The 14465-nt window shown below is 37.6% G+C and overlaps 3 protein-coding genes across 3 annotated transcripts; all 3 read right to left on the bottom strand.

The window, feature by feature from the left end:
• On the bottom strand, positions 246-3816 carry LOC104715309 (SNF1-related protein kinase catalytic subunit alpha KIN10). Its single transcript, XM_010432951.1, has 11 exons — positions 3602-3816; positions 2886-3073; positions 2581-2765; positions 2301-2483; positions 2085-2216; positions 1791-1976; positions 1610-1699; positions 1417-1500; positions 1207-1344; positions 878-1111; positions 246-572 (listed from the first exon to the last, which is right to left on the bottom strand). Exons 2-11 carry the CDS (start codon positions 3067-3069, stop codon positions 459-461), a joined length of 1530 nt encoding a protein of 509 aa, XP_010431253.1. The 5' UTR covers positions 3070-3073; positions 3602-3816; the 3' UTR covers positions 246-458.
• Positions 4055-8717, bottom strand: LOC104714570 (CSC1-like protein HYP1). The gene is given in 11 exon segments (XM_010432345.2): positions 4055-4392; positions 4628-4861; positions 5277-5552; positions 6133-6409; positions 6496-6794; positions 6878-7057; positions 7138-7347; positions 7435-7498; positions 7587-7736; positions 7829-8180; positions 8568-8717. Coding segments are annotated over 10 exon segments (2100 nt in total). The 5' UTR covers positions 8110-8180; positions 8568-8717; the 3' UTR covers positions 4055-4263.
• LOC104713707 (cystathionine gamma-synthase 1, chloroplastic) lies at positions 9194-12146 on the bottom strand. Its single transcript, XM_010431247.2, has 11 exons — positions 11513-12146; positions 11296-11399; positions 11082-11155; positions 10804-10972; positions 10617-10676; positions 10322-10525; positions 10146-10232; positions 9954-10061; positions 9775-9870; positions 9552-9670; positions 9194-9464 (listed from the first exon to the last, which is right to left on the bottom strand). Exons 1-11 carry the CDS (start codon positions 12057-12059, stop codon positions 9341-9343), a joined length of 1692 nt encoding a protein of 563 aa, XP_010429549.1. The 5' UTR covers positions 12060-12146; the 3' UTR covers positions 9194-9340.

Genomic DNA, 14465 nt, shown 5'->3' with positions numbered 1-14465 from the left:
GTTGTTGAGCCAAAAAAAAAAAAAACCACACATTGGACACTTTTGAAATTCTTTTGGGCTTGTTTTTGAATTTGTACAGTTTTTTTTTTTTGGATCAGGTATCGAATGAATTCTTCTAATTTTCCTAATCAGATAATTAATTCCTTGAAATGATAAATTATTTTAAAAGGGATTTTTTTTTGTATAAGAAAAATTAGGGAAAAATTCATTAACCAAAAAGATAAGCCCCTAAGACTATTGAATGCTTTATGTACAAAGTTGCTCATATTATTTTGTTTTTGTTTTGACTTTTTTACTCGAGTTGTCCGGTCTTATACATTTAAGTTAAAAAGAGGTTATTTTAGTAGAGCACAGAAATAGACAAAAAGCTAACTTTTCAATTCTTTCTGAATATTTCTTAGACGAAGAAGAAAAAGAAAAGAAGTGAAGATTATTCTTGAAGAGGTCCGGCTTAGGATTCAGAGGACTCGGAGCTGAGCAAGAAAAGCAGCACAGAGATCCAAGAACAAGAACTGAGGACCTTGTACCCTTTGCAGATCCAGCAGATACTTGTCGTCCCGAGTTTTATACAACTGTTTCACCATAACAACAAACACCATCAAGCCCAAGAATCATTGATTGATAGTTAGATTCAAGAAGACTGACTTACTATAGTTCTATTCCAGTTTCAAATGGCCATGGACACTAAAATACAAAGCTTTATTTCAAATCACATCAGAAAAAATGTGGTACACGAGAAACCGATATGATGACTTTTGATGGCTTGTTGAACACTTGAACTGATGTGACATAATTACTTTTGTGAGGGTACTCTACTCTAACATGGGCCTTACTTCATACGAATGTGTGCTATCATGTAGTGGAGAAGAGGGTTTACCTGAATTTCAAACTTGACAACATTCGGCGACTTAACAGCTGCATCGTTCTCTATTATGCTGGACTCGTCTCCAAAGTAGTTGTTATCGTGCATTGAGTTACTGAGCATACCATCTGCGCTGTTAGGAACCCATCTGCACTTCATGTTGTAGTGCCCTATCTTCTTCCAACAAACATTCAAATCTTGCAGGGCTTTCAGGACTTCTGTCATTATTTCACGGGGATGTGCCCGAGACTGTTGGATCAAAGTGCTTATCTTATCAATCAAACTAATCAGTTAGATATCAAAAGCTTATGTCTTTATAGCACTAATATAGAAAATATCAAAACCTGAAGTCCAAGAGCCCATTTTCTCTCAACAGGGTATTGAGATCTCAAGCCAACTCCTTGGTATTCCATCAGTCCTGGTAGCCGATGGCTAACAGGTGAAGCGACGCTTTCTGCTGGATGTGCACGGGGAGTACCTTCCTAAAGAAATTAAACAGTAAGTATTACTTCAAAGATCTTTTGCTACAATCGAAAAGGATAATGATGACCCACCATGATCTCTTGAAACTCGGCCCCGAGATATCCACTAGAGGCACGGAAACGATTGTCCAGTATTAGATAGTATGTCACAGTACCCTGGAAGACAGCAGTCAGCAATAATTCAGTATTTCAGATCATTCGATGAAAAGGTTTTATCTCTCAAATAAAAGAAACAGCAAATGGACAAGAGCTGGGAAACACATACATCATTCTGGGTCCGGTTACGGAGAGATTCAATGAGGTGGTTTCTGTCAAATCCCATATTGATAACTTCTAGAAGAATCTCCTCGTCAATCTACAAATGAAGCCAGCGCTTTAAAGCCTTCATTGAAAATGGGAAAAAAGACTATCTCAAATGTAAATAAGAGTAGATATGTTAGGTTTACCTTTTTCGCCTGTTGCACTGTATCTGGAGGAGGAACGGCTAAATACCTCGGAAGATGAGCTTGGAACCACGGGTGTTGCCGAATCTCAGGGATGGTTACTCGTTTCATGGGGTCGACTACAAGCATCCGGGGGATCAAATCTCTAGCACCAGCAGATAAATGGCTAGGTAATGTATATATTCCTCCCTAAAGGAAGAAATGAGAAAAAAATTACACTGTATAGCAGCATTACTTCAACTGTATAGACAAAAAAAAGACCAAAAAGATCAAGTAATAGAACATATTTTGCCGTACCTTTATCTTCTTGAAAAGGTTGGGAATGTTTTCATCATCAAATGGAAGAGTCCCACAGAGAAGAGCATAGAGTATCACACCACAGCTCCAGACATCTACTTCAGGCCCAGCATATAATTTACCCGAAATCACCTGAAACAATTTAAAGATCTCCATTATAACTGAACATTTGGAACGTGCCCTACTTATAGTGCTCCTGAAAGCTGAAGCACTTACCTCTGGAGCAGCATAATTTGGGCTTCCACAACTTGTCTTCAAAAAATGACCATCTCGCATTATATTGCTCAGGCCAAAATCAGCAATCTTTACATTGCACTTAGAATCCAAAAGCAAGTTTTCAGGCTTAAGGTCTCGATGAACAACCATATTCCGATGGCAATATTCGACTCCGGATATAATCTACATCCAAAACCAAGTCATGGCGGATTTTTTTAACTATTACAAAATTAAATGGTTGCTTGGAAACTTGGTTTGTTGAGCAAAAAAGAAAACATACCTGCTGAAAAAAGTTCCTTGCCTCGTCCTCCTGCAATCTACCTTTCTCTACAATATAGTCAAACAGCTCACCAGAGTTCACATACTCCATGACAAGATAAATATCAGTCGGAGTCTCTATGACCTCATAGAGACGGATGATGTGAGGATGCATAAATAGTCTCAAGATTTTGATCTCTCTCCTCACTGCATGAAACAAAAAAACACAGAAACGAACACCAAATGAGTTCAATTTAGAGAGATGAAAAAGAAGCTACATTCCACACCAAGATAAGTAAGGTGGATATAGAAAGAAAAAACTGTAACCTTTCTCCTCCATCTCCATGTTCTTGATTTTGCGACGATTGAGGATCTTGATGGCAACTTTATGTCCAGTCAAAGCGTGCTCAGCAATCTTCACCCTACCAAAGGAACCAATACCAAGAGTTCTACCAAGCTTGTAATTTGGTAGAATCGATTCCACCCCGCTTCTACCGCCTGATCCCTCCATTTTTCTACACAAACCAAATAAAAAGAGTCAAACCCCAAACGAGTTATATATAATCAGATCTACTACACAAAACACAGAACAAACCGCAAAAAGAGTATTATAAACAGAAAACGTAATTTTGACAATCTGAAGATTCAGTGATCGATCGGTTACTAAATTTCACTTAACTATCCAATCCAAATCCTTGATTCTTGCTAATATTCATATTTCATCACTCAATTGTTTGTTTTTTTTTTTTAATAAGGATCAAGGGACGTTAAAAAAAGACAAGGAATTTATAGAGTAGGGAAAAAAAAAAGTGAATAAAAGAATTAACCAAAAACTAAGAGAGCTTAAAAATAGCAATATCCCAACAATCCCCAAATCGGAATTAAGAACCCTAATAATTCAATCGCAGAGACGATTACTAGTAATGAATGGATCTCTCGTACCCGATAGAGAGAACAAGAAGAATCAAAACACACCCGATTTGCAAAAAAAGCGAGAATTTTAAATTTCTGAAATTAGAAGATTGAGAGATACCGAAACTTACCAAAACAAATTCACAACTCTATTCAGAACCAAAAATGCAGCCTAAGACGACAAACACCAAAAGCCCTAAAATTTATGAGCTAGAAGTAAGATTGAGATCCACCAGATCAGCTTAAACCCAGAAAATTTGATAGATTTTTCCCCTCTCTCTCTCGTCTCGACTCGTCTCGTCTCGTCTCGTCGTTGCTTGTGTCTGTATAGCCTATAAGGCGCAACAGAGAAATTATTTGATTTTTGTTGCCAGAAACGGATTACTCTTAAATAAAATTGCCCCCAGAGTTACGATTTAATTACAAGAAATACCCCTATGCGGACGTGGCATCGAGTCATCAGCTTTCATCTCTTTGCTAAATATTCTCTGTTTAGCAAGTCACTTGTGTTAATGATTAAACCGTTACCAATCAATTTTTACTTCATTATATATTAAAAAAAAAAAAAAAGAATCAGAAAAAAATAAAAATAAAAAAAGTACTGTGAGATTATGGTCATGTGGTCTAATACAAAACTCGGTTAATACCCAATGTACAAGACAACCGGTTTAGTATGTGTACAGTAACTAACATACACCTTGAACATGTATATCATATGCAGCAAACTTCAAAAGGCTCAAGTAAAAGCATTTCTTCTCAGGCGCGTAACGCGTGAATGATGAAGCGGAGGATCTTAAGGTGAGATGTCTCGTGAGTTTTGTGATGCCGAAAGCGCAGGATCTCTATAAGCAACAACAAGTTTCGAATAGAATTCAGACATGTTTTGGTCTCTCTCGTCTTCTTTGTCTTTGTTTACCAGACACTGCAAAAGGGAAAAATACATCAATCATCATCACCATTATAAAGAAAAAAAACGTATACACTATATTCTTCTGACATTTATATTTGAGACTGCAAAAGATCCAGACTACATACGAAGTATTAACGACTATGCATAAGTGATTCTCTAAACTCTATAAACGTATACACTTTAGTATCTAGCCACATTCCTACCCTTGCAGCAAGAAGTGATTCTCTAATCTCTATAAAGCCTTTACCTCGGTAGGATACGATCTGAAATTTGGTAAAAACCGTCTTTGGCAATAAATGCTGAAAAGCACTGTGAGAATCGGCAGGGGGATTGTTAAATAAGATGCCCACGGAACCTCTTTAAGCCCGAATAATCCGACTGCAATTATGTGCATTAGTACCAAAGAGAAGATAGTATAGCTGTGTACTATTGGCCAAAACTTTCCACCAGTTTCATACTTGGCCGCATATACGTTTAGGAGCTGCAACACAAATGGACCAATAAGGTGAATAAGTTATCTCTATCACCAAGTTGCAATGGATTCATTGAGGCAAAAACGAATTAAGTGACGAGAATATGGATTCTTGATGTAACGTTTTTGTCATGACTTAAGCTTCAAAAGGGACTTTCGGTTTAAATATGCTATTCGAGAATCTAGAAAAGAGATTACACATTAAGAGACGATAAAAGTGAGATTCTATATAACAAAAGGATGTGTAGTTGATTCATAGATTATAGAGCAGATATTCCTATATGGCTTTATCAGAGTTTTAAGGAGCATCAACAGAGGATATACTTAGCATTGTCCACAAACATCCAATTGGAATCATCTTAGATATTGTATTATTATAAATTCCCTACATAAATAAGCTGAACAGTACGATTGGCTTGGTTACCTGGTTGCGGTAGATGACATATCCAAGACAATAGTAACCCAACAAGAACGGCAGTATCAATGGCGAAAGGAAGAAGTACGTTATACCGAGAAGTCCAAAAAATAGAATCTTTGGGATTTCTTGGCAGAAAGGAGTTGAAGGAACCTCAAATTCTTTGTCATCTTCCTTGCCGAAAAGTTTATTTATTAAATTCCAAAGACGAGGAACCAAACGTAGGACCTCTGATGATAAACCAGTCCATCCAGATGTCACAACATAAGATACAAAGAACGATGCCTGCACCAATGATTAAAACATAACTCATGGTCTGAAATAATAAATTGTGGAAACCTTAAAACTGGGTTCTGTGTTGATTACCTGTGCAGGCACAGCTGCAGCAAGCACACGAGGAATAGTCTTAGGTTCAAGGAACACATTAACACGATAAAGAGCAGATCCGGACAGTACATTTGTAAAGAAACTGTTCCACACGGTAAAGATTAGAAGCTTGATACATGCAGATTTCTCGATCTGGCTATGAGAATTGAATCCTTGCATTGAGGAAAGTAGAAGCATAATGGGTGGTACTGTCAAAAGGAAAAGCTGGAAAATTAGACTCGGAAGATATCCCGTAATCACTGTGCTCACGATTTTCCTGCAATCATAAGAAGAAAAAAAGCTTTTTGTAGTTGGTTCAACTCAAACAAAGAAACCAACTTTATCCATTAGGGCTTTACTTACATATTTAATAAGCCTGTTAGAAAAGGGAACCAAGTCTCTAACTGGTGANCGATGCCTGCACCAATGATTAAAACATAACTCATGGTCTGAAATAATAAATTGTGGAAACCTTAAAACTGGGTTCTGTGTTGATTACCTGTGCAGGCACAGCTGCAGCAAGCACACGAGGAATAGTCTTAGGTTCAAGGAACACATTAACACGATAAAGAGCAGATCCGGACAGTACATTTGTAAAGAAACTGTTCCACACGGTAAAGATTAGAAGCTTGATACATGCAGATTTCTCGATCTGGCTATGAGAATTGAATCCTTGCATTGAGGAAAGTAGAAGCATAATGGGTGGTACTGTCAAAAGGAAAAGCTGGAAAATTAGACTCGGAAGATATCCCGTAATCACTGTGCTCACGATTTTCCTGCAATCATAAGAAGAAAAAAAGCTTTTTGTAGTTGGTTCAACTCAAACAAAGAAACCAACTTTATCCATTAGGGCTTTACTTACATATTTAATAAGCCTGTTAGAAAAGGGAACCAAGTCTCTAACTGGTGAAGATTAGCAAGACCTTGAACCACTACAACAGGGACAATGTATAGGATTAACAGAGCTACGAAAGCCACGAGCACCACCACATTGGAGATCCATCTTCTCACAAACGATGCAGTGAAAAATGGCCAATGAACATCACTAGGCTCCGGGGCTGTCTCAGTCAGCCATTGTGTTGGATCTATACCTTGCTGAATGTTTGTTGCTATTGCAGCACCATGTCTTGTCCTAAAGGAAACAAAAGCAGCTGGAACTTCCTAAAGGGTTTTGCAAAAAAAAGAAAGGAATGAATTATGAATATGTTGAAGAATGCAATCGTCACATAAAGCAAAATCCTCACCTCTCCTGCTCATAAAGACTGTTTCAATCTCATGTCGTCTTCTAACTTGTCAAGCTTCTTTTGGTAATGGTCAACCACATCAACATTCCTCCCAAACATCCCTAGAAACCCATCACGCCTACGAGATATGCTTATGGATTTTACTCGAGTTAGCTTCTTGTACAGCTTCTCAGCATCATTCTACCCATAGTAACAAAATATATGGATACCAAATATATGAATTCCAATATATAGAATCCTTACACGGCAGAAAAGCTTACCATGAGAACTTTTAACTTGTCTGTCCGATGAACAACTATATGAGAAAGATACGTGGAAGAATGATATTCCCTGAAAAAGTTTTCCACTGTCTCACTTATACTGTTCCCGGATACAAGAGGGACGCCACTGACCAGAACCGTAAATTCATGTGGCTGAGGCTTGGATGAAAAAAGATGAGCTATCCGCTTTGATGAAATGTACTTGTGCTCCTGCAAATTTAGTTCCAAGATTATATTATGTTCACAGATAGAGGCGCAAATAAGTTGAACGAATGGACCAAAAAAAAGACTTCTTACATGGTAAAGTAGAGAGCAAACAACTGCAGTGAAGATGTATATTGCGCAAAAGTGGAACCACAGCCTGAAGCAAAAACACATACAAGCATAAGAAATTAGTCAAGAGTAATAATAAAACAGGATACTGTTTAGGCATAGCTTTGATTTCTTACTTATTTGATCCATCGTTAACATTAGAAATGCTGAAGTTATCCATAGACTTCTTTGGCAGGTCAAAAAACTCTTCAAACTCGGTGCCCATATAATTAACCGGAAGAAGTATGAAGACTCCAACCACCGAAGCAAAGCTGAACACTCTTATACTGTCAAGAAAATGCGTTGAAGATTCAGATCACTTCTCCAGAAAGATTTAAAAAAATCAAACTTTAAGCAGATTCTTAATGAATCAAATCACCTGAAGACAAAAACACGAACGAAGACCAAAGCATCTAAGCCAAGATTCGAAAGGATTTCATCATTGGTAGGTTCCAGTGCTCTTTTGACCCAACCTGCTGTAGGCAAAAGCCTCTCGAGATTGAAATCATTTGACTGCTGAGATTTCCCGTCTTTAACAAGCCGGGGACCGTATACAGTGACATTGGCAGGCTGCTTTCTCAAAATTGAATACAAAGTGAAAAACAGAAAACAGAGCCCAAGATTGATTCCAACTGAAGTTAAAAGTGCTGAGAGAAGCATAACTCCAAATTGTGCCCTCCTAAAGCAACAAAAGGGATTGGTTTCAACCTAGCACTAGACCAAGAGAAGCACTGCTGCCAAATAATATGAATTGAGTAGCGTTAGGAGGGAGTTTACATAGAAACGAAGAACAATAATATACTCATTTGCAATGCAGAGTGAAATCAAACACAAATATAGATCATTAATCATCGCAAAGACCTCAGCAAATATGTGAAAATTGACACAGAAGATATTATTGTTGTAAAGAGCATGGAGACTGGAGAGTAGGCTAAACCGGAATAGTAGAACCCATACCAATCAACGATATCTTCAAGCAAATAAACGTTTTTCTAATATGGATCATTAGATGATTAGATAAAACAAAATCAAGAGACGATTCTTCCAAAAAGGCTGAAGCTTTTTCGATCAAAAAAAAAATCAAGAGGGAGGGAAAAACCAAAGAGAAAAGATCGAACCTTTTTGGCATGAGTCAGGTGAGGCGGTGATCTTCTCTGAGCTCTGACCATACATTCATTGCATACGATAAGTCCTTATACCGACATGATACAGATTTCTCGGTTCCTCCAAATTGGGTTTTTTCTTTTTCTTCTAATTTTTGCTTTGGGATTCAAAAAAGAATCAATATTGATTCCTTAATGTTACTTACTGCTGGGTCACATGGATTTGCGTGGTTAAAATTACAAAATTAGCCTTTTTCATGCCAATTAAATTATCTTCTTCTTTTTTTCTTTCTAACCAATCAATTAAATATCATATAATTATATAAAGAAAATAGAATTACAACTAGGCACGAGGTTTTTGTTATGAAATGTTAATAATCCAGAGAATAAAAAGACGAGGCATTTAGGATTGCCTTTAATGTTGATTGAAACAAAGAGAGGGAGAAGCAGGTGCAAGAGGGTTATGACCAATGTTCGAAGCCAAGACCTTGAGGATCCGAACACAAAGTGTTCTCACCACAACGCAATGGTCACATTGGTCGTTCACATCGACGCTCTTAGCCAATTTAACCTCTCTAAAAGGCTGATGTTTTTTTCCTTTCTTGAACAGACGGTATTATATGGGATTTTTTATCAGTATAACAAGCATAATAACAATAATAATACGAGATTATTTCAACGAAACAGTAAATGTCGCGGAACAATAGTTCAAAGACATTATCAAGGTGACTGAAACAGCAAGAGAGAGAAACAAAGACAAAGAAACGACGGGGTGATATCTCTCATCTTCAGATGGCTTCGAGAGCTTGAAGGACGTCAGCTTTGACATCTTCAAAGTCTTCAACTCCAAAGCTGAAACGAACCAAGTTATCTTTGATTCCATACTTCATCCTCTCCTCTTGCGTCAGATCCCTATTATTAATCAAACCGTCCAAATTACTTAGTCAAACTACAAAACGGTGATTTGATGAGTTTGTCAACTCAGAAGCATACACATACCAGTAGGACATGATGGCAGGTTGGTCCACGATGCTTTCGCAGCCACCGAAAGATGGTGCAATGTAAGGTATCTTGAGAGAATCCACAAACTTGATTGTCCTTTCAATGTCTCCATCAATCTACCCAATCAAGATAATCACGGTTTTCAGGATCATTTTACTCTTAATAGATGCTGAAACTTGCTTGAGTAGAGAGAGAGATTAGGTTGGTGATTGATCTTTACCTCGAAACTGACCACACCTCCAAAACCACTCATTTGTCGCTTGGCGAGTTCATGTTCGGGATGACTTGGAAGGCCTGGATAGTATACATGACTCACCTGCAAATCAAAATGCATTGATCGTTACAGTGTTGTCTCAGTAAATTTACTCAAAAAAAGCACACTCAAGAGATATCGCATACCTTAGGATGTGCCTCTAAAATTTCGGCCATTCTAAAAGCAGTCGAGTTCTGTTGCTTTACACGAAGATGCATTGTCTTCATGCCTCGGATGATTAGGTACGCAGCGTTCTGTTAACAAACTTATTATGATATTTCATGAAATAATTAAAGGCGTAATAAGAGAGAGATTCATGAGACGGTCAAGTAATTTACCGGGTTAAGTGTGCCTCCTAACACATGATGCAGATTGCGGATTTCTGAAACCAACTTAAGTGGACCGCAGATGCATCCACCAAGAACCTAAGCCAGGGTGTAACAATCTTTGTGAATTATACAGTCAATGAACGGTCTTTTAATGTTTTACAATACATGAAACACTTAATACTCACATCATTGTGTCCTCCAATGTACTTTGTAGCAGAGTGCACGACAAGATCAGCACCAAGAGCAAGGGCTTTCTGATTCATAGGTGTCGCGAAGGTGCCATCAATGCAAACAAGAGTTCCCCTTTTGTGACATATATCTGAAACTAGCTCAATGTCGACACATCTAAGGAATGGGTTTGTCGGGGACTCCGTGAAGAACAGAGCAACCTGCCAAACAAGTCGGAATGAATTTGAGAAACATATTCACTTTCCAACTGTAAGAAAAGAATATTTAGGCACAATATGTTACAGAACTGACCTTGAACTCATTCACTGCAGCTTCAAGCCCTGCGATATCAGCAGGATCAATCACAGTGACCTGGACATAAACATGATATCAATCATCCAACTTGAAATGGATCTATGTGGGTTATATAAACTGAGAAACTGGAAAAGTTCAAAAGGAAGACTGTAACTATAAAAATTTGGTGCTAATAGGTTCTTACAGTGATCCCCAACTTGGGAAGAAAATTCTCCATGAAGATTCTAGTCTTCCGGTAGCAATCTGTAGTAGTCACAATGTGTCCACCAGCAGGAACCAAAGCCAAAAGCATAACAGTGCTTGCACACATCCCAGAAGCCATAACCAAAGTCGATTCAGCTCCTTCAAGTGCACTACACATTATATTAATCAAACAAAACCAAAAAGCATCAAAGAAGATAATCTTCAGGAAAAGGCAAGTGTTATTATAAAAGACATAATTAAGATAATTATTATAATAACCTTATCTTCTCTTCAAGCACCACAGTCGTAGGGTTACCATAACGACCATACTCGAAACTCACACTTCTTTTCTCCTACAACAAATTCAAGTTTTTGAACACACCAAAACAAATAAAAAGTCAATGATTCCTGTCTAATAAAGATTGTTTCAACCTAATGAGTTACTCTATTCGAATAAATAAAAAAGCAAGGGACTACTCAATCAACAACGGACCTTGAAGTCAAGAAGCTCAGCAGTTTTCTTGAAGAAGTAGGCAGATGTGTTGACTACAGGAGTAGTGATAGCATCCGTGACTATACCACGTCCTAACCTTTCACCTGTTTAATAAAACCCCCCCAAAATCTAATAATAATCAGATATGAAAATTAAAATGCCCCCAAAAACGAAAGGAAATAGAAATGGATCTAGCGGTGGTGACGAGACGACGTACCGGCATGAATAGTAAGGCTCCCATCGGAGCTTAAGAATGAGTGTTTGAAATCCGTCAACTGTACACTACCTATCTTCTCCCTAACAAGCCCCTCCTCGGCCACCAAAACCTCCTCATCGAGCACGACGGGAGGAACGGCGGCCACGGGGGCGGCGGCGGCGGACGAGGCTGCGGCTGCAGATGCGGCGGAAGAAACCGCAGATGCAGACGAGGAAGCAGCAGCCGCCGCCGCCGCCGCCGAAGGTAACCCGGAGGAAGGGTTGTTGGACCACTTAGCCGCCACGATCTGCGCAACACCGATGTTGCTACAGTTTCTGCGGGCTTTGATGCTCAGCTGACGGACGAAATTAGGAGGAAACCTCAAGATCCTCGAGGATAATCCACCGTCTCCGGTGAATGAGGCAGAGATCCCGGCGGCGGCATTGACACGGCGGCGAGATGATCCACCGACGGGAGAACCGACGAGATCTGGATCAGAACGGCATTGAAAGCCGGAGATGGAGGATGTGGAGAAGATCGAAGGGCACTGGAAAGAAGAGACGGCCATTTGTTTCGTTTCTGTATCTCTCGATTGTGTCGTCTGTGTGTGGTTTAGAGGAGGTAGGTGCGAGCGTGAGGAGGGCTTTTTCTTTCTCCAATGGGCGGGTTTTTAACAAGCCTAAATATTGCTTTTTTTTTGTCGTTTTGTGTCTTTAACCACTCCTTTGGGTTTAGATTAACTTAACCCAAATTATCCTAAACTAAACCACGGTTTTTTATTTTATTTTTTTTGCTTTTTAGGATTATTATTTTCTAATTTTGTTTGCTTGACAAACATTTTATTCTAATTTTTCTACATTACAAATATAGAACACGTTTCTTGCCAGATTTTTTAAACTTATCTCCAAATAAAAAAAAAAAAACTTGGAATTCGAGAATGTGTTTGTTTGTTGAGTTTTCTCAAATTCAAGTTCCAACTCATTTGTATTGTTAAATCATTCAATTTCATGTTGAAAATTTGCTTAAGAAACGACACTAATAATAACTTTCTAAAAGGCGAGAACGACACCTAAATACTGTAGTAGCTATTAGTAGTACTTTTTTTTTTGGGGAAACATCCTATTTCCCCCTCGGAACTATTATATCGTACCATATCCACTCCGATCTTTGACCTCGTTCTGTATTTCTCTCAAACTTAACTGCTTTACCTATTTTTACCCGAATCCATAATTCTATTGCTATTTCTCCATTGACTTTGGTTTAAATGGTTTTGAAATTAAATCTGATTATAAACCCACATAAAACCGGTATGAAATCAATTTATAACCCAAGTAACATATACAACCCGACCCGTCATGTTCTTCACTCGAAATCAAAAATCCCTAAATTTGTTTTGTAAAAACCCTAAACGGCTAAACCAGAAGAACAAATCATGAACAATTTTGAGGTAAAGAACATTAAATTGTTATAGAGAATGAGAAGAATAAGGATATCGAAAATCAAAACATATATTCACCAATGCTTAGGCTTAGCTGATAGCTAATCTGGAGTCTACAACGAGTCAAGCTGAAAAAAATGTACTTATTCTCCATGAAGGAGCTCTTGAATCTGCAAACACTGACACGATTCCTGGATTTTTGTTTTTTGGATCGAGTGCATATTGATCTCTCTACAAACGGATAAAAGAATATCACAATCTCTCAGCAATTTTGTTTATTTCTTTGGTAGATTTTTCAAAGTCCATCTCTCTCTCTCTCTCTTTCTCTCTTCAGCGTGACTATGTGGAATTAATTTATAATTTTTGTTATGGATTGTGTGAATTTAAAAACGATTATTGATCTCTCTCTTTCTCTATTTTTGTGTTGATACAGGGGAGACTGGAGAGTTTAGCTTAACCAACTTTGAAGATGGTCTTTTGTCATCTGCGTATATGGTTAGACTTCTTGTTGGTTCTCCAATAATCGCTGGATTGTCGAAAATATATACTTTTATAAACAGAATAATTTGTTTTTAGGTATATGTGTACTTAAAAGTCATTGTTTTGATTATCTGTCTTTTTATGATTGTTTGCAGGGTTTTGAAAAGAAGAAAACGAGAGGAAGAAGAAGACAAATCGATTTGGGAATTTTTGATTTTAGAGTTTTTTAGGTTTAGTTTTGTAATTGGGTTGAATTTTGGTTTAATCTGGTTAAATAAGTTCATTAGTTGGTTAGTCAAATAGTAAACCAACAGTAAACCGTATATTAACCAAGTTTCATGGGGTAATAGATAATATATGATATTCCGATGGGGAAATAAAAATAAAACTATGGATTCGGGTAAAAATAGGTGGAGCAGTTTAGTTTGAGGGAGATATAGAACGAGGTCAAAGATCGGAGTGTATCTAGTACGATATGATAGTTACGAGGGGGAAATAGGACGTTTTCCCTTTTTTTTTTTTGAGGAATATAACCTCTCTATCTTAATCATCTGGCTAATCCAAATTTGGTGGTTTTGTTTTGACTATGACCTAATTTTTTCTAAAAGAAAGATGGTTGTACTTCCAATAGAATCTATGTAACTAATCTAGCTAACAACTTGTAACAGTTGCAAACACTTTAAAACTTTTATTCACATCTATTTGGTAAAAACGATCAAAATGCTCCTACGGTAATTGAAAATTTGTCTTCTATAGTTTTTTAAAAATGTATTAATCGTATTGTGTTTAACAATTGGACCCGAACTATAATAATAAATAAGGTCCACTTGAACGAGAAATCGTTAGTGTGGTCTGGGTCCAAACACCACCAATATAAGTCTTTAAAGACACCATCATGAGTCACACTTTAAAAGCTTTTGTATTTGTGGTCATTTTTGTTCGTGTAGCGATTAACAAGATTTTTAAAAAGATGTGAAAAAAAAAACACGATTGAAACTTATAGGGTAGTCAATCTAAATAAAATTCATATGAAAACGAATGATAGCTGGAAACAAA

This window comes from Camelina sativa, chromosome 1, assembly GCF_000633955.1.
Source record: "Camelina sativa cultivar DH55 chromosome 1, Cs, whole genome shotgun sequence".
NCBI classification, from domain to species: domain Eukaryota; kingdom Viridiplantae; phylum Streptophyta; class Magnoliopsida; order Brassicales; family Brassicaceae; genus Camelina; species Camelina sativa.
The sequence above is the reverse complement of the archived record's forward strand: the minus strand, read 5'-3'. Positions and strand labels throughout refer to the sequence as shown.

Coding starts and splice junctions, on each gene's coding strand:
- LOC104715309 (XM_010432951.1), bottom strand. CDS start 3,069: ATGGAGGGATCAGGCGGTAGAAGCGGGGTGGAATCGATTCTACCAAAT. Junction 2,217..2,300: donor CAAATTATGCTGCTCCAGAG/GTAAGTGCTTCA, acceptor AAATTGTTTCAG/GTGATTTCGGGTAAATTATA. Junction 1,112..1,206: donor AATGGGCTCTTGGACTTCAG/GTTTTGATATTT, acceptor TTGATCCAACAG/TCTCGGGCACATCCCCGTGA.
- LOC104713707 (XM_010431247.2), bottom strand. CDS start 12,059: ATGGCCGTCTCTTCTTTCCAGTGCCCTTCGATCTTCTCCACATCCTCC. Junction 9,871..9,953: donor TTTTAGAGGCACATCCTAAG/GTATGCGATATC, acceptor TTTGATTTGCAG/GTGAGTCATGTATACTATCC. Junction 9,465..9,551: donor CCTGCCATCATGTCCTACTG/GTATGTGTATGC, acceptor GATTAATAATAG/GGATCTGACGCAAGAGGAGA.